At 36.5% G+C, this 20,225-nt stretch overlaps 1 protein-coding gene across 4 annotated transcripts in view; it reads right to left on the bottom strand.

Annotated features, from left to right (window-relative positions):
• LOC131077101 (bifunctional purple acid phosphatase 26) overlaps positions 1-20,225 on the bottom strand; it is a 246,894-nt gene that overhangs the window by 142,274 nt on the left and 84,395 nt on the right. For all 4 annotated transcript variants that reach the window (XM_058014529.2, XM_058014531.2, XM_058014528.2 and 1 more), the window contains one exon: positions 8,999-9,222. In XM_058014529.2, the coding sequence (XP_057870512.1) occupies positions 8,999-9,222 (224 nt within the window). The remainder of the gene's footprint in view (positions 1-8,998; positions 9,223-20,225) is intronic.

Here is a 20,225-nt window from a genome sequence, read left to right as displayed (position 1 = left end):
CCTAAGTATTTCATCCAGAGCTCCACATAATCCTTGAAGGATATGTCCCCCTCAAGATTTGCATCCCTCCAATCTTGGTTCAATTGTGCTTGCATCTCCTGAAAGGTGGGCTCTTGTTCCCGACGTGGCGCTTCTGATTTCTAAGGAAAAGTCGGCATCAGCTTCCGTGAATGTGAGTGTTGGACGTTTGACCTTCCCGTGACTGAATCATCTCCCTGTCCATTCTGTTCTCCATTCGTCTTTCCCAAGGCCAATTGTTGTAAGGTTTCCTCCATGATTTGTTGTCGTTGTTCTCCTCTGGTTAGCGTGTCGTTGAGCTGAGCTTGGCTTTTGGCTAGCTCCCTTAATAGTGCCATAACTTCTCTTGCAGGATCCTATGGTTCTCCCATTTGATCGACCGAACAGTACCTCCTTCTGGTGTACAGTTGCATCCACTACACGACAAGCTGGCAAGATCACAAGCATGATACCACTGTAATGTTCCCCTGCCAATATACGGCAATATGGAGAGTGTGCAAGTGTGACCGTACGGTGAAGGTGAGGGTGTACGATGGAGGTGACTTGTGAGTGTGCTACGTACGGTGAGGGGGTGGAACCATACGGTGCAAATGAGAGTGTACGGTGGGGATGTAGGAGATGATGTATGGTGGGGATGTAGGAGATGGTGTACGGTGGGGATGGTGTAGGAGATGAGAGGTGTATGGTGGTAAGGTACGGTGGGGTGTATGGTGGAGGAATGACGTACGGTGGAGGTATGGCATACGGTGGGGTGTACGGTGGAGAAATGGCGTACGGTGGAGGTATGGCGTACGGTGGGGTTGGTGAGATGTATAGTGAGGTGAGAGGTGTACGGTGGAGGTATGTATGGTGTGGATGTACGGTGGAGGTGTGAGGTGTACGGTGGTATAACTATACGGTGTGCTCCAGTGAATGTGCGGTGAAGGGTTGATCTTCCATAAGCAATAAATTCTAAATATTAGGAATTCCTTGTGCATGTATCGGATTAACAGATATGCAACTGGAGTGATAAACAATGATGAGATTCAAGATTTGCCAATCCGGAATGAGTACAAATTAACAGAATAGTATGGGCTCCGGGAAACTTCCCGAATGATTACAAACGGGCCGACACGACCAACCAAAACTTGCCTAATCTAATTAAATAAAAGGGCCTAAAAGGTTTGTTATTAAATTTGGGGCCTTACAATAAAGTAATTAGATTTATTATTTAATTATATCAGGGACATCACAAAGGCCGCCATTTCAAAAGTTACTATCCTTCCAAGAACAGGAGAAGAGTTCACAACATCACTGAATGCAGCACCAACAAGGCCAAAATTTGCTATATCCTAAAGAGACCTTTGCCTCAACCTCTTAGGACACTCAACAAATGTCTCTTCCTCCACTCTAGTAGACAATAGTGTCACAAGTCATCATGTATTTCACCTACAATGGCAAGCATTACATGCTTTATATTGTTCATTTCAAATTGTAGAGCCATCTTCGTCATATAGAATAGTTAACGTGCATGTGAATCAAGGAAGAGTCAATGGAAGAAGGTATGGGAAGTAAATAAGGAAGTGACTTTTCCAAAGGAGGGCTGAAATTATGAAAGGTTGTGACTCTTTCAAAGGGTAGCCATATTGAAGGAGTGTGACTTCTACCTCACAATGGAAGATATAAAGGGAAGAAGGTCTCATTTGAGGAGGGGAAAAAAAGGAAGAAACATCAGATCTCAAGCATCCAACACGGAGGACATTAACCCTTGAGATTTGGTATGAATAGATGAAAACAATATAATAATATGCACTTATAATATCCGTGCACTTGTAATATTTATGCACTTCCAATGTTTATGCATTTATAGACTACTTTCTTGGAATCATCTAATAACCATTCACTCCGTATCTTTGCAAACACGCTCTATGTATATCGATAATAAAGATAATGCTGCATATTTTGTGTATTGTGATGCATAATTTGTATGTTATTGATGCCTCCAATTGTCATGGAAGTATAAGCGACACAATAGGGGGAATGGTGAAAGATTCCTCACTAGGTATGGCACCTTGTAAAGATGGTTAAGGACCACGAGGCCACCTCATGATGATGGTTAAGGACCACATGAGGCCAAGGAGGATAAGGTCCTAACCTTGGGCCTAGGGTTGAGTCAAGGGCACCTTATTGCAAACTTCCCTCCAAACCCTATAGGAGTTAGTTATTGAGGTAGACAAGAAAGGGGATCCTCAATCATAAGGGGAGACAAGAATAGCATGATGGAGGGGAATGGTGTACAAGCTCCGCTAGGTACGCCACCTCATGGGCGTGTTTAAGGACCACATGAGGCCAAGAGAAACAAGGTTTCCACTCGTGGGCCTAGGGCTGGAGATATTTAAGCACCTCATCATGACCATCCTATCTCCATACTCATTATGGTTGAGCCTATGAGATCATTTGGATTTATGTGTGATAAGTGTGTTTCTCCTTTAACCCTATAGATGGATATATGATATGTATTATGTCTACATTATTATCTAACTTGGTTGCAAGTTTCCAAGGCAAACTTACCTCATTCTATTCTTAGGTAAGGATTATCTCTCTAACTAAGTTATGTTCCTTGTTTCATTTGGATTTTAAGAATTTAGGGCAAATTACAAGGTAATCTAGGAAAGGGGCATTACAAACGGTATTAGAGCATGATCCTGCCAACCTACAGAAGATAAAATACTGGATGTATTTTAGTCAATGAGAAGGAATCTAACAATTTGTGTAATTCCGTGTATTCTCTATGTTTGCATATATCCATGTGTATGCTTTGTATTTTTATGTGTTTGGTTCATACCCAATGTATTTCTAGCATGTCTAGTCTGTGAATATCTATGATTATTGTAAACATATTCCTATCATCATGAGATTTCTATTTTTGGCTGATCTAGAATATGAGAATAACTAGTGAACCAAAAAGAGATATGACATTGCTTGAGGAAAAGCAATTTTGGGAAGGGCGGACTGTAATGTCCCCACTATGAAATAGGATTTAATAATAAATAAGAATAATAAAATTAAAATACAAAAGAATAAAAATAACTTTTAAATTGAAATATAAAATTAAATATAAATAAAATTTAACTAAGTTAATGAATAGTCAAGAGGCATGAAATGAAAAGTTGTGACTCGCTCAAACATGAGATATAAAAGGGAGAAGGGAACCTCAATTGAGAGGGGAGAAAGAGAAAAGAAAGAAGGAAGCATGTGAATCAAGGAAGAGTCAATGGAAGAAGGAAGGAATGGGAAGTAAATAAGGAAGTGACTCTTACAAAGGAGGGAAGAAATTATGAAAGGTTGTGACTCTTTGGAAGGGTGGTGATTGTGAAAGGTTGTGACTCTTTCGAAGGGCAAACATGTTGAAGGGGTGTGACTTCTCCCTCACAATGGAAGATATAAGGGGAAGAAGGTCTCATTTGAGGAGGGGGGGAAAAAAGGAAGAAACATCAGATTTCAGGCATCCAATGTAATGTCCCCTTCTCCTTAGTCTGCAGACATTCACGGGATTGGCCTATTATTTGACCCTCGTAGGCCAAGGAGTTTGATTAGGGGGTCGATTTGGCAGTGATTTGTGGCTTCACATTTTGTGTCTACTTGATTCTATGGTGAAATAAGGAGTTTACACGTATGATGAGACGTGTGCACTTTAATTATAATGTAATAATATTTGAAAGTGCAATTAAATTAATTAATAAAGTGTAATAAAAGGATATGAGAGGAATCTTCTAGAAGGAACCAATTGATTGGAGGAGAAAAGAATAAATAGAGGAGGTTGGTTCATTGTTCATCATCGGTTGTTTGGATATCTTCTCTTTTGTAGACTTGTGGAGCCAAGGGTTTCTACAGACTAATCATTTGGGAAAGAAAACTCCCTATGATTTGCATAACTAAGGAGGTGAAAGATATTCCGAGGGGTTGCCGCTGAGAGTGGGAGATAACTCAGTCTTCCATATTATGCTTAAGAAGTTTGTTGCATTTTCATGGTAGTGGGTTCATGGTGTATGCATCTTGTCAAAATTGGATGTCCTAAGTGTATCAATTCTCATTGGAGAAGGAAGGCGAATTTATTGAAGAACAATTGGTGGTGGAAATTGGGAGTTAGCTGATCAATATTGCAGGTCTGAGACAAATCGGGTTTTCCCCTTCAAACCCACGATTTTGTTCACATTTCATCATCGAGGCATCATAACATTCCTTGGATGACAGCGATAGCACTGTGGATATTAGGCAATTCATTTAGTTGCATTTGGGAGGAGAAATAAGTAGGATTTGGTGGCCAAATCAGTTCTGAAGTCAAGTTGTATCAGACCTCTCATTCCCACGATTTTGCTCCAAGAGACTCATCTTTGCATCGAACCTCACCTTTGAAGATAGCGCTATACTTGGAAGGAGGAGTCGATCATTTTCAGAGGTTTAGCAAGGGCTTGGGAGCTGATCATTATATATTATCAGACCTCCATTGTTGCAGAAGGGGCGATTTTGAGTCAAATACGATTTGGCAGATTGGAGGCTTCTAAATTCATGATATTGCTTGCTTCTTCAACTATCCAACAAGGCGATTTCCTTCAGGTTCATTTGTCATCATTCTATGTACTTTTTCAGATAGTTGAAATGTTCATGGCTACCATTTGTCCTCAGAATTTCTGAGTAATGAATATCAAGAGTTTTGATCATTAGCAAGGACTTGTAAGGTTTATTTGATCATTGTCATTTGGAATTAAAGGAGGAATTAAGTTGCATCTCAATTATATGTTGACTGAAGGTTTCATGGCAATTGTTTGATGAAATGTCAGCTAGCTGTAGGCATATGTGTATGTGTCCAAATGAATGTAATGACATCATGAATTAGTTGCATTATCATCCTAGGCAATAATTCTATCAAAAAGAAGTTGTTAGCTAGTCATTCAATGATCTTAAACAAGTCCAAAAATTCTGAGACAAACCATCAGCATAACATGCAGTTGGACAGTTATTTGTTAGCAAATATTCCTTGCATTTTCAGTCAATCTACTGCAGAGGATATTTCATCCAGCGCGGAGGACATTAACCCTTGCGATTTGGTATGAATAGATGAAAACAATATAATAATATGCACTTACAATATCCATGCACTTGTAGTATTTGTGCACTTACAATGTTTATGCATTTATAAACTACTTTCTTGGAATAATCTAATATCCATTCACTTCATATCTTTGCAAACATGCTCTATTTACATCCACTATAAAGATAATGCAGCATAATGTTTGTGTATTGTGATGCATAATTTGTATGTTATTGTTGTCTCCAATTGTGGTGGAGGGACAAGCGACACAATAGGGGAAATGGTTAAAGATTCCTCACTAGGTATGGCACCTCATAAATATGGTTAAGGACCACGAGGCCACCTCATGATGATGGCTAAGGACCATCAGTTAAGGACCACATGAGGCCAAGGAGGATAAGGTCCTAACCTTGGGCCTAGGGTTGAGTCAAGGGCACCCTATTGCAATCTTCCCTCCAAACCCTATAGGGGTTAGTTATTGAGGTAGACAAGAAAGGGGATCCTCAATCATAAGGGGAGACAAGAATAGCATGATGGAGGGGAACGGTATATAGGCTCCACTAGGTATGCCACCTCATGAACATGGTTAAGGACCACATGAGGCCAAGAGGGACAAAGTTTCCACTCTTGGGCCTAGAGTCAGAGATATTTAGGGCACCTCATCATGACCATCCTATCTCCATCCTCGTTATGGTTGAGCCTATGAGACCATTTGGATTTATGTGCAATAAGTGTGTTTCTCCTTTAACCCTATAGATGGATATATTATATGTATTATGTCTACATTATTATCTAACTCGGTTGCAGGTTTCCAAGACAGACTTACCTCATTCTATTCTTAGGTAAGGATTATCTCTCTAAGTAAGTTATGTTCCTTGTTTCATTTGGATTTTGTGAACTTAGGGCAAATTACAAGGTAATCTAGGAAACGGACATTACACTAATCTATTTTTTAATAGAAAAAAAAATTAAAATTGCTACATTGGAAAGCAAAATATAATTCCCAAGTTTTTTTGATCAATTCTTGAGTGATTGAGTTCTATTTATACTTTTGGTTTACTAAGACAGCAATTATTCCAAATAATGCTAATATTATAAACAATTTTCATTTATCTTGAACATTTATGATTTAACAATTCACATTGAATTAGCAATTACCAGCTTCGCCTGCACTTTGGATCAATCACTTCAATACTGCAGCAACTTGTTGGAGCTCAATTTGATAGTGCAAAATTTTGGTTGATTCTCAATGCCCATGTGCACGTGACCTTATTGTGCCCATAATATATAGTCTATCTAAGATATCTTCAAACAGGTCTCCTTTAGTCAAATTTGCATTAGTATTGTTTCCCATCCCCACATATTCCTATCAGATGTTGGAACTTGCCAAAAAATCCAAAAAGTTCTGTCTCTAGAACATTCCTGGTCATTTTTTGAAGATTTGGCAGAATTGCAGAGTTTTGGTGGACTGCCGAAAATCTTCCTCGTCTATCTTCCTATCTTGACAGTTAGTCTTGCATTTAAGTTCATCAATGTTTATTTGATCTTCTCCTCCTTCCATTTTCCTTTGTTCCATTAGTTTGCAAGATTTTAATGGACATCCAAACTTATCTCTCCCTTCCCAACCTCCCATATTCTTCTGCATCAAATCCTTACATTTTCCCATCCCTTGCTTGAATTCCCATCTCCTTGCTTTGCAAATTTGTGAATTTTAATGGTCATCCAGACTTCCCTTCCCCTTCCCTATGCCTCAACCTCCCTTGTATTTCCACAATTTTCCACTTACACTCCTTTGCAAACTTTTGGAAACCTTTGAATTACTGCCATTGAAGTTGCAAAAATGTCATGTGCTTGATAAGAAATCGAAAATATGGTTGATATTTTTATCTCTAGAAGCTTGAGACCAACTCACTTCTCTATGATAACAGAATTCCATGTCCATATGACTCAGATTTACCCCAACATTGGCCAGAAGATCAGCGTGACAGAAAGAACAGTCCCTACCTAGAAAGAAGCAGAAAAAGTTTCTTCAAGGATATTACTTAACCGCCCGAAAAGGTTCTTCAAGGATATTACTCAACCGCCAGCTAGAGATTAATTTTATTTGCATTATACTGAATATAACATGTGTGGCTCCTTCTCCAAGATCTTTTGCATTTTTTCTCACTGCATAATCTAAAGTTTAACTTTAAACCAATAATTGCTGCATCAGTATTGGTTCCAGGGAAATCCAGACAGCATAAACTAGGAGGGATTTTTCTTTGTAATACATAATGAGTTATCATGCTTCTCTTGAGCCCAGATTACCCATACATGCCCCATCAAAATTTAGCTTCCTTCAAATTTTTAACTAAGGGGTTAACTCCTGATTATTAAATGTCAATCATATATATGGATAACAAGAAGGGGCTTTATTCTGCCACTAAAATGCAAATGTAACATAAAAGTGGAGGAAATAAATCAAATGCACCAAAGAACATTTAAAACCCAGAAGAGGCAAAGGACAGAGATGGTTTCACAATAACCAATAAAATTCTCATAAATCATTTTAGTCTAGGGACACAAAAAACATTACTTTTATTTCTCTGGGTTTAACAACATATATATTATCCATTGAAAAAACTAAAAAGGAAAAAAACCATATTAACTATATGTCCATGAAGGGCACAATAGGTAATTGGGACTAAAGCACATCAGGAATTGACAAGAACAAAGTGCTAATAAGGAAAGCTCTTAAATGCAGAAAATATTAAAAAATTATTTAGATATGATAGAATGAAATCCTAGGCAAAGTATATAGTACCATGTGTATAACCTCCAAATCCAACTTATTGAGAAAATTTGACATAATGGTTCATCGCTTACCATTCATGGGGACTTACATTAAGCCATGCTAGAAGCTCTGAAGACACACCAAACAGTTATAGGGCAATCATGAAGCATGTTGTATAAAGGATAAACATCTTTCAACCGTAATTTCTGACAAAAAAGATTACAGCTTTAAAAACTAAAGCAACAAATGAGAACAACTAGAAATATTAGAGCAGGACATTCAAAAGCGAAACCCTTGAATCTTTCAGGAAAAACAATGTTGAGAAAGACAATTACAATAATGTTAAAGCAATGTATGTATGCTTCTGCTCACCTTTGAATACTCACAAAAAGCCAAAGATGGTGGAAGTTTGTTTTTCGATTTTCAGTTAGAAGATATTTATTATCCAAAATAAGTAAATGACATTTTTTATCCATCTTTGGCACCAAAAACATTCTGGAAAAGACACAACTATAAGAAATTAAGAATTATTTTAAGTATAATGTTGGCATGAGGCATGTTGTTTGAGCAATATACTCTTCAGAGTATGATTTGGTTTAGTATGGTAGTGGCTAGAAGACAATAGAAGGGAAAAAGTAACATAGAATCCATTTCAAAGCCATTAAACCATTCCTTTATAACACAAACTTCAAAACAGAGATGGCTATCTGATACATATTACAGTAGAGCACCTGATATTTATTCAATATTGGCAACATCAGAAAAAGAAATGTCTATCTACAAAATAAAGACAGCAAACAAACACTTGCTAGAACAATTCAGGGTATTGTGAAAACAGATATTTAGGCAATGACAATAAAGAAAACCAAAAGAATAAAAGAAACAAGATAACCTTAGGATACACTAGATTCCTTCAGAAGAAATATTTAGACTTTTGACAATTGAGGCAAACAAGTTGGAACCAGAATTACAAGTTACGAGATTTAAGATGTACAATGTAACGATATTCCTATGACATGTGAGCATTATTTTTTATTTTACAACTACAATGTCAAGGTAACAAAATAAGTAAGACCTTCACAGCAAAAAATTAACATGCATCAATTAATGTTTTTGCACTTATGTAAGATCAATACCAAGTTTTGTTTGAATTCTATTTCATGATTTCCTGATGTCCATATCCATGGCTGATAAGCAGTGCTTGGCTCCACAAAGCGCCCCCATGTATCCCAACGAATACCATTGTCAAACTTATGATCGTCAGCATAGGAGAGATCTCCAACATATAGAACTGCCTGCCCATTACTTTGTAAATAATGCTCGAAAGTTGAAAGAGAATGGAATGTTTGCCCTAGGTCCCCTGGAAATTTTGTATCACTATTAGTTTACATAAACTAACAATTTTTCAAAGCCTAGGAAGCATTAACTTTTTAGCTTATCAACTGCTACCTTTGATGAAGAAAAGATGAAAGGTATAAGATTACACGAAGTCCTAGAGTCCACACAAGGATTCCAGGACAGCTGCCACCCTCCCAAATTATTAAGTACAGTCAATATAAATGTCTCCACAATATACATTTAATACATATATGTATATAGGATATATCAATTTATCACCTAACAACATTACAAAAATGCCAAGTACATAGAAATACACATAGAATAAAATCATATGAATGAGAAACAGAAATCATAAAAGATAACTAGATACTTCTAGTTTTTCAGTCAGATCTATAGTCTGTAATTTGCTATTTATGGCTTGCATTTTTCTAACCCAATTACAATATACACCAATTTGTCTTTCTTATGTGCCTTCCAAAGCCCTTCAAGTGGTTTCTTGGCTCATTGATGGAGCTTCACAACTATATGGTTCCTTTTTTCTTATTAGCACTCTTACAAATCAATTCAATGGCCATTTTAGCAAATAGTATTCACTCTGATACTTAGTGTTTATTATCCATAGCCATAAATATAATGAACTGCCAGTATACTGGTTCAGATCTAATTACTAATTATCTAGGCAAATGGCTATCATTTTTTTATTTATTATTTGCAATAATAAATATCCAAAGGTATACTTTTCTTTCATTTGTATTTTTTATTGTTATATTTATTCCATTGCAGTAGGTTGTAAGGCAACTCCATATTGATATCGTGCTTTACACTAGACAAAACATGAACATTACATAATAATGTCGGGTGCATGAGAAAAGCACTGAATACAAGACTCAAGTACATAAAATATGTGATTTAGGAGCTTAATTTGCTCCTCCAACTCTCTCCAAAAACAAGCTCTAAAAAAGTGGATGCATAATTGGGATCTGTTTCTGTTGGATAACTGGTGATGATGTTGTTATGATGCAACCTGCTGTAATACTACTAATACTGAAAGTGGTATGTTTCACACTACAACTTCTACTCACTTGATCTTTTCTCAGGTTTTAAGTAGACTAATAAGATAGAGTCAACTGTAAAATATATCTGATCAAAACTGATACCATGGAACTGTCTCAAATCTAGAACTGTTGAACTCGAATATCAAATTGTCTGTCAGCTCTGAAATCTGTTTGTATGAGAACTGCTTATCAAACCTGAATTTGTATCACTTGTAATTAAATCTGACTGCTCGCGACCAATGGATAAACTATGCATTTTCTTTCTAGATATTTCAACCTGTTTGGTCCTGCTATTATACGAGTCTTTGAGTATCTCTCAGGTGCCTGAATCGTTTGTCCACAAAATTGCTACAACTATAACTACACTCTAAGGAACTCTTAATAAACTGTGCTAATAATCTGGCTGTACTTTGTGTCTTATCCTCCCTTTTCCAGATGAGCAGTACAGAAAGGAACTAAAATCGTTTTCGATAATGGAAATGAAATCATCTGAAACTGGATCTAGTGTAGTGTCTCTCCATGGAAAATGTGAATCTCTACCAACTCCAGTCATTTATCCATCCTATTTTCACGTTTCTAAGTTTTCTTCTATCATCATCGATCAGATCTGGATTGTGTACCCTTGGCCAAACAATTCTTTGAGGTGTAGATTGTCTTTTGGCAATTAACAAACAGATGCACTTCAATACATTGTAACTTATGATGACAACTACATCCATTATGCTCACAAGTCTATGTTTAGAATACATGTGATTGTGACTGATGTGACTCTTGAAATCATCATGGATATAAACTCCACTAACAAACTTGATCAGTATAGATAGATAGGAATCATTAAACATTGACATTCCACTGCATCCAAGTCTACTTCTATTTGCATTTGCCTTAAATTCTCTCCAAGGTCTAGTTGATGTAAACTTCACCAGCCAGAAACTTTATCTACTTCATTTTAGAAGAGAATATTGCTGTCAGGAAAAGTTCAGTCCATGCTAGAAAGTTCTTCAAAATCTTTCCAATTATCATTAAATGTGGGATTTCCCCGAAATGAGTTTGTTTGAATAAGTGATTTAATGTCCTATTTTGTTTTTGACAGCTTCCATCTTCTTTTTGCTTTCTTCTATGGGTACATAATGCCTTATTTTGTTTGATGAGCAGGTTCAAGCCTACTTTCATCAACTAAATGTCCATCTTGAGTTCTTGTTATTTCAAATTTTATTTTTAATCTGTTATTATTTCTAATTTATAGCTATCTTATGTGACTGGATTTTTTAATTTTTTTTGTTGCATTCCTGTAGTTTTCATTTACTTGTGAATGTCTCATCTAGCATCTGCATCTTGTAGTGCTTTTCCAATTGGAATCACACTCATAAAATATTTTGGGAGGGACACCTGACAGCCACATTACTATCACCTATGGCTAAAATCAACTCCTTATCATGTAAAAGCCAACAAAAATATTTACTTATGTGAACCTCAGTCAAATACAAAGTTACACCTTTGAGAATTTAAATTGAACTACTTATACATTCTAAAAGCCTTTTCAAATGTGCTTGCAGAGTAGGATTAGAAAACAAATGTACATTCTTGGATTCCAGGCAGACAAGTATAAGTACAAGTAGAGTTGAAAAAGAAATTGCTTCCTCTACACCCTATTCAGTTTGGGCGACCAGGAGTAGGCTAAAATTACTAGGGTGAAAACAACACTGTTTGTAAAATATGTTCAAAGACCTTTCAATGGTTTCTATGAAGAAATATTTGCCCCTTGAATTATCTTCTATTTTGTTTCTAACTCATAAAATTGTATTTGATATCCTAGGATAACTTACAAAAATTGCTACATCACCTATGGAAACCAAACGAGTAAGTCACTTCTGAAAATATGGCCATTTGAATTATCTTTTTGACTTTACAATCTGTCCTCCTGATTTTTCTTTTTTCAATAATGCAACTTAAACTTTCCAGATAACTTATGGGGATGAGAAATTAATCTCAACTTGACTTTACAAAAGGCACCTACTCTTCTGGTTTATGGGCTGTTCATAAGTTGGAATCTTTTGCCAATACATTATCCTCTTCTTTGAGCTCCTTTATTGTGAACATTTATCAGCAACTTCAACTGATTAAGTACCATGTTACCTATGCAATCTATCTATACCTTTGTCAGGTGCTATAATGTGCCACACCCACAATTACATGACAAGATATTGATAATGCCCACATCTAATAGCTATGCCACCACAAGCCTTCTTTGAACTGCTATCATTGTAGAAATCATAAACTTATCCTTGCAGGTCATTTTCTTAATGAATACACAGATTTGTATAAGCCATACAACCATCTGCACCATGTCTACAGCAATGTTGTCACTTGTACATAAGCCATGGCCAACTTCATTTTTTGGTAATATTACTCTAACTCCAAAATTTAATGTTAATTTGCCATGTCACTGGAGTTACAGACTTATGGATGCACCCCTTCTTCATCAAGATCAATGATTTGACATTTACAGCCCATGCCTGAGCCACATCACAGGCTTCTCAAATAGAATTTATTCTACTATGCTGGTCTGTTACAATGAGAGCTGGGCTGATCACAATCATTTTGCATTTAAGGAAAACACCTTTGTGCTATGTTGCTATAGTACTATAGAAGGGAAAGCTGTCCTAGCCATCAATATGAGTTACCTGCATATGGTACTTAAAAGTCTTATTCAATTGCTGTATGGCCATTACAGACCACTCCAAGCTGTTACTTGCACCAGAAAACTCTGCTTTACAGTTTCCACCAGCATTGGGCATGACAGAATAAGTACAGCCTACTATTTGAGTGATTTTAGACTCTGAATTTGCAGCAGCAATCCTTTAGCATCCTTATTACAGTCATTGTTGTAGAAACCTAAGAATATTTGTTGCAGGCTACTAGATTATAGAATTGAATCACTATAATTATCCTATTAAATTTCTCATGATATTCATATAGAGGTTACTGATGACTTTGCTCTATATCTTTTGAATCAACACAACTGTTTGGAGCCATTTTGAAGTGACGAACATCAATCTCTAGTGTCATAAAATTGAGCTTTGGATCATTCGCTTTCATTTCATACTATGTCCAATCAATCCCAAAAAGAAGTTGTGGGAGTGGATACTTGTCAAAACTGAAAACAAAATCCAAACCATATCATGGTAAATTCTCACTCAGAAACAAGATAAGATTTATCAAAATGGATTTGGAGATGCATGAATTGCAAGACTCAAAATGGACTGTTTTGTATTCAGCAAAATACTTTCCATGACCTTTTCTATCAATGATCAATAAGAGCCCCCCTTTTTCTCAACCTAAATAGCATAAATTTTTATGCTAACCATCAAATGAAAATAACTTTCTTTGACCTGTAAAGCTAACCCAGCTCCAAATTTTCTTTTCTGTACAAAAGTGACTAAAATGAACTATTTTATCATGCATATGCATGTATTTCCATAAGAACTGAGGCTGAAACCCCCTTGGTGGTGATTCCAAAAACCAATTTTTAAGTCTTACAATTTAAACTAATAACTATTTTTCTTATTCAACCATTTCACCCTCTACCTCATCTACCCCCTGAATAAAAAATGCCAGACTCCAGGTTGGCATAACTTACAGTAGCAACAAGACAGGTTCTTGCTGCAATGTAGAAGTGCAGGGCATGGTTCAACTACTTCTGCTATAAAACGTTACATGTGTGTATATTGCTGGTATAAAAAATAAATTGGACATAGAAATATTTGCTACTATGTACTCCAAATGTGATACACCAGACAATTCCACTACAGTAACCCCTACATCCTCTAGAAGTCGTATATTCCATGGAGGTGATGTAATTTTAGATTACTAACTCTCCTCAAATTCATTCAATTGCTGAAACACCTAATTATGCTTCTTTGTGTGAAATATCCCCCCTTAATTTTTTCAATTTTCAAACACAACATCCAGCACCCATTAGCATTAGCAAATAATCATCTCGACCACTTATGCAGTGGGAGGAAAACATAAACAATGAAAGCATTACATGATGGCGGTTTGACCAGCCACTTCCACTGATTTTAGTGGGAAAATTACAAAGTATGGAAAGCTTAACAACCCAAAACTTGGCAGTATAACCAGCCACTTCCACTTATCCAGTGGGGATTACAAAATCACTGAAAAACTTAGAGCCAACAACTTGGCGGTAAAACCAGCCACTTCCACTTTTCAGCGGTAATTACAAGTAAACTGAAAATACTTGAAAATGCAAAACTTGGCAGCATAACCAGCCACTTCCACTTGCTCAATGGGATGAAGTTAACTTCCAAAAATGAGAACAAAGGGATGTTTAGTACTACTAAACAAATTATTACATAAGCTAACTTTGAAGAGAAGTGATAACTGAAATCAAAAGATCAAAAACCATGTTACAAGCCCTGAAGTATGAAGAATGAATTCTGATTTTTAGAAAAAGCAGCAGCTGTAGAATCAAACAAAATGCTCGCAACTCCCTCATGACACCACCAAAAGAGCTCAAATAGAATGCAAATGAAGAATGAGATTTAGGCGATCAAAATAGGATAGGAAACTCGCCACCAAACAGTCATAGAGAGCGCATGCATTCCAATGCTGAAAATGGAGCTAGGGTGATCAGCAACAAGTTCGATTTGCAACCATAAATCAATCTCTCCACCAAAGTATAAGCAAATATGTGCCCAAAGCATACACGAAATTTGAGCTTGCACCCACAAAAATCAGATAACAACTCCAACTAGGATGAATAGAAATGTACTTCAGCTATAGGGTTGGTTTGCACCAGAAAGAACACACCAATCTAGTCTGAAAACCACAGGAAATCTTTGAATGAAATTCCTCAGATAGCTTTGAGTTGTCTTTCAAATTCAAAACTGTGATAAGCTAGGAGGGCACGCAACCCCAAAGCCAAGATTCTGCAAACAATTCGGGAGCACTTCATTATCTCAATATTCAACATAACCAAATGAAGGAGAGAAGAGTCTAAATTATAGACTTCAGCTCTAGAACATTGAATTCGCTTTTCCCTCCAAAGTAGACGCCTCATTAAGGAAATAAAATATAACATATCTTTTGCTTATTTTATATTTTTTCCCAAAGTTGGACGCCAAATATGAATTTCCATTCAATAAAATATTTCCTTATTCTCTAAGTCTAGCTTGGACACCCAAAAACCCTTTTTTTTTTTTACTTTACAAAAAATATATTAAATATCACCCAAGTCATATGAAAATAATATTAAATAAATAACCAGAGTTATTTATTTACCGAAAATTCCAAGAATCTTGGAGAGATGTTGTGACCTCTTCACACATCGCCCCATTGCCAATGGAGACCCCCACTTTTCGCTTTTTAGGTAGGAGTTTTGCCTAATTTCCTAGTGTTTGCCTTTGCGGATGAGAGGGTTTTTGAATTTTAAATAGGATCATGTATTTAAAATGTCAAAATGTTAGAGTGAACTTGAGTTCTACCTAAGTCTAGGGGTTGCCTTAGGGTTTTGATTTATTCTTGCTAAGTGTTACGTTGACATTTGAGCGTAGTGTGTTTTTGAACGTCCACATCGATGATTTTTAAGTGCATAGGTGTTTCAGAACCTTTTGGAGTTGTTTTCTCACTCCTAGAGAATTATTCAAGTTGATTTCGCACTTTATCCCGATAGGTTTCCCTTGTTTTGCTCAAATTTTTGATAAATTTGCCTAAGTCCAGATGAGTTCTATTGAGTTTTGAAGTTTCCTAGTGGTTTTGAGTGGAAAAATCATCATTTTACAGTTGAAAATCCATATTCTAAGGGTTAAAAGGTCAAAATTCCACACTAGAGGTGCTTTTACCCTCATATTCTTGACTACCCATAGTTTTCCCCCACTCAAAATCCAAACTGGACATGGATTTCCCCTGGAATCCAGACTTGCCCCATTTTTCCACCACTGTGAATCCAAACTATGGGCAATTTTCCACCAGGATGATTAAATTTTGTTTAAGTGTTGGGAATTTTCCTGACTAGCTTCGAATTTCCCCTAGGGAATGTGGATGAAGTTGTGGATGACTTAAGTGAAGATTCCTGATGACTATCGATTTTCCACCAAAGCTTTTCATGACGACTTTTGTGGATTTTAGTGCGGATAAGTACAAATTGAAGATTTTGAGTCCGGATTGCTATCCAAACTGGGGTCGATTTTCCCCCAAACACCATTTTAATGAATTTTAATAAGTTTTCATTGGGGATTTTATCCCAACATGGGGCGATTTTCCCCCCAAGAGTCAATTTTGATCTAAATTTTAAATATTTTAATAAAATGACCCCATTTAATTGTTTTTTTACTAGTGTTAATGATTATTTAAAAAAATCAAAAAACAGTTAATAAATGATTTGTAATAAATATTTAATGATTAGATACTTCTAGAAGCAAATCGATTTTCCCCAGGCAAGTATAAGTATCAAAGTTTTATCCCACATTGCTTGTGTGGTGAAGTTTCAAGATGGAAATGTGTTTAAGTATGTCTGCCCAACATTAAAATAACATTACAAGTTGCTGGTGTAACAGTTAGGTGGCTAATTGAAGGCAGATTGGAGGTCCCAGCTGGGCGATTTTTGCCCAAGTGTCAAGTTGACACCATTATTGGAGTTGAAGTTGCAGATTTGAAGTATTTGTTTGCCCAATCAGACCTGGGCGCCATGTTTGGAGACCATTACAGCAAGCTTGGAGGATGATTTTCATGTTTTGGGCGATTTTTATGAAGTGGAGCTATGGCTGAAGATAGGCGATTTTATTTGGGAGGCTGATTCCTCCATATCTTGATGAATTTTGGTGATATTTTTTAGTGTTAAGGGGCTGCCATTTTCAGACCTTGTTGGGCACCATTGTTGGGAGTGATTTGACTTCCATTGTTGGCTGGGAACACATCTTCAGAATTATTCTTCATTGCCTAGCTCATCCATACTAAGGCAATTTTGGTTAAAGGGCTATTTGGAAGAGTTTTTATTGCATTTTCAAGGGCTGCCATTGTTGTTACAGTCTAAAACTCCATAGTTGCAGGTTGTCTTCAGACTGATTTTCATTTCCAGCCACTTGCCAACTTGGAAAATTTCACTTGTGCATCATTCTTATGAGTTTTTTGGGCATTTGGTGGAGCTTCCATAGCTGATCTAAGTCTGAAACTTCACTTTCAGATTTGTCTTCAGACTTAGATATTCATTTTCAGCCCTTTGTTTGTGCCCAAATTTGATAAACTTAACTTTGGGAAGGTGAAATCCATCAAATACAAGTGTTTCCTATGACTGCGACAAGTTTAAATGATTAATTTATTGAAGTTGGAGGTTTTCTTTAGACATTGGGCAGCCATTGTTGGACCTTGGAAGGGTGTTTTCAGACTTAAAGAACTAAAAATCAGACTTTTCCACACCCTTTTCCAAAAATTGTGGTATACTTCTGAGCACCATTTTTGACATTTTTCTAAGTATACCAGGTTAGTATACCAGGTTGTCTAGAGACTGAAACTTCGTTCCCAGCCACAAATTTGTGCCCAGATGTGACCATTTATGAGTTTTGAAGGTCAAAATAATTCAAATGCAAGCATGTGACAAGGCTGTGATCACTTCCAGCCATTGATATTCATCATTTTCAGTTTGTCTTCAGACTTTTTGGAGCCATTTTCAGACTTTCGGAGGGTGTATTCATACTTAAGAATCAGAAAATCAGACTTCAATACACCATTTTCTGAGTATTTTTAGGCATTGGAGGGCATATTCAGACTTTGTCCTAAGGAAATCAAACCTTTATAACAACTTTGATATCAAAAATTGGTCACTTTTTGAGTGTTTTCAGACCTCCAAGTGATATTTTTAGACCTGGACATTCGTTTTTGGGCTCCAAATACTACATTTTCTGAGTTTACATGGGTGTCTTCAAACTTAGCAATTGTGATCAGACTTATTCTAAGTCTGAAATTCAGTTTTTCTAAGATTAACTATCACATGTTGGGACAAATGTCAGGAACAAAGTCCTGATGGTGTTTGGATTTCCACTCCACCAAATGATGATCCAATCAACACAAAATTTTCAAGGACAATGAGTCCGGATGGGAGTCAGGTTTCCACTGTAGGGCGGAATTACAAAGAAAGGAAGTTGTTTAGATGGACATCAAATTTCCACTAAGTGAAGGAATGGACAAGGATAATGCAGATGGTTTTGAGGAATGATCAGTCCATATGCAGATGAATTTCCCACCAAGGTTGAAGTTAAGCTTATCATACTAGTGTTCGATTCAATGCTTGTTTGTTTTGCATGACTGTTACAAGGAAAGGAGGCATGATGATCAAGGCTTGAAGGAGGATGCATATTGCAAGGACAACATCACAAATGTGGATGAGGAAGATCAACACTTCAAGGATTGAATGAGGATTTTGGGACAAAGATTTCCAAGGACAAAGATGAGGACTAGATCAATCATGAAGAGAAGACTTCACCTTGATGATGAACAAATGAAAGAAAGCAAAGTTCAAGACATGAGCACAAGGGATTTCACATTATGAAATCCAGAACTACGTCAAGGAATCACAATATCAAAGAGCGCCAAGGAAGGAAATATTTCAAGATTCCAAGATTGGAAAATTTTCCAACATTGAGGAAATAGTTCATGGAATTCCTTAACATAAGGATGGAATGCAAAGTATCATAAGGAATTCCAAACATTATGAAGAAGAGGAACGTACAAGGCAAATTGATTAAGTGTACAAGGCAAGCGGAGGTGGCATCATAGTCACCATTCATTCAATCAAAGGGTACCAAGTCAACATTCATTCAAGGAGGGAATAGGTGACACATGGCACTACATCAAATATTATTATCTTAACTACCCTCGTTTCTTATTGGCTAATGTAATGGTGGTTGTAACAAACCCTAATTAGGGTTTTATCTTGTAATCTTGGTCGTTGATCTTGAATCAATCTGAGCCATTCACTTCTTTTGAGGCTCTATAAAAGCCCCATTGCCTCTCATTTGTAAGCGAGAGTTTTTGTAGAATTGTTGGTATATGTTGCATCTATTTGAATCTAAATCATTGTTCAATTGTTGGTGATTTTGCTCTTCAAATGTTGTTTTGCATTCATGGTTCTCAATTCGTCCAAGTTCGATTAGAATTTGTTTTTCATGTATGTTAGATTGAGTGGAAGATTTGTTGTGTATATTTGTGTGGAATCCTTAATCCATACCACTAGCCTCTTGCCATTGGTAAGTGCGCCTTGTGTGGTCAATTGGAAAATTAAGTAAGCTTAACTTCAATTATTATGCATCCCTTGACAAGCGTCAACTTGGATGGTGTCAATGTGTGATGGTAATATTTTGAAAATCAATAAGTACACCTTAGATGATTGCACTAAGCTCGTGTCAATACCTGTTTGTGAGACCTTGCCTAGTTTGATTCCACTAGATTTATTCATCATTTCCTACATTCCTAGGCTTAGAATAGATTTCCTGAACCCTATTCCTTTTACCCCCTTTTTTAAGTAAGTCTAGAGCTTCAATGCAAAATCCTAAGTCATCGACATACCTATCCTGATCCATGATAAGATTTAGCATTCATGTACAACGTAAGTCCCCTTGTGATTCTAGCATTATCACATCAAACTACTGAACTTATCCACACATCAAGACCTAACATTTCACAACCTTGGAGTTGTCTCATTTGATCGCGAAGCATAGCATATGGGAGACTTTGTTCAAGAGAGGATAAGATACCTTTGTATTTTATTCTATGTTCGCATGTGCGTAAAAACACATCAACAAGAGATCACTGCTAAACAAGATTGTGGAGAATAGAACCCAAGTGTTACTCTACTACACAACTGTACTGCTAAAAATAGCATTTACTAAAAATAGCACTTCCTAGAAATAGCACTGCTAAAAATAGTAAGTGATTCCAATCTCCATTTGAG

Source organism: Cryptomeria japonica, chromosome 9, assembly GCF_030272615.1.
Source record: "Cryptomeria japonica chromosome 9, Sugi_1.0, whole genome shotgun sequence".
Lineage (NCBI taxonomy): Eukaryota > Viridiplantae > Streptophyta > Pinopsida > Cupressales > Cupressaceae > Cryptomeria > Cryptomeria japonica.
This window is presented reverse-complemented; position numbering and strand designations above follow the sequence as displayed.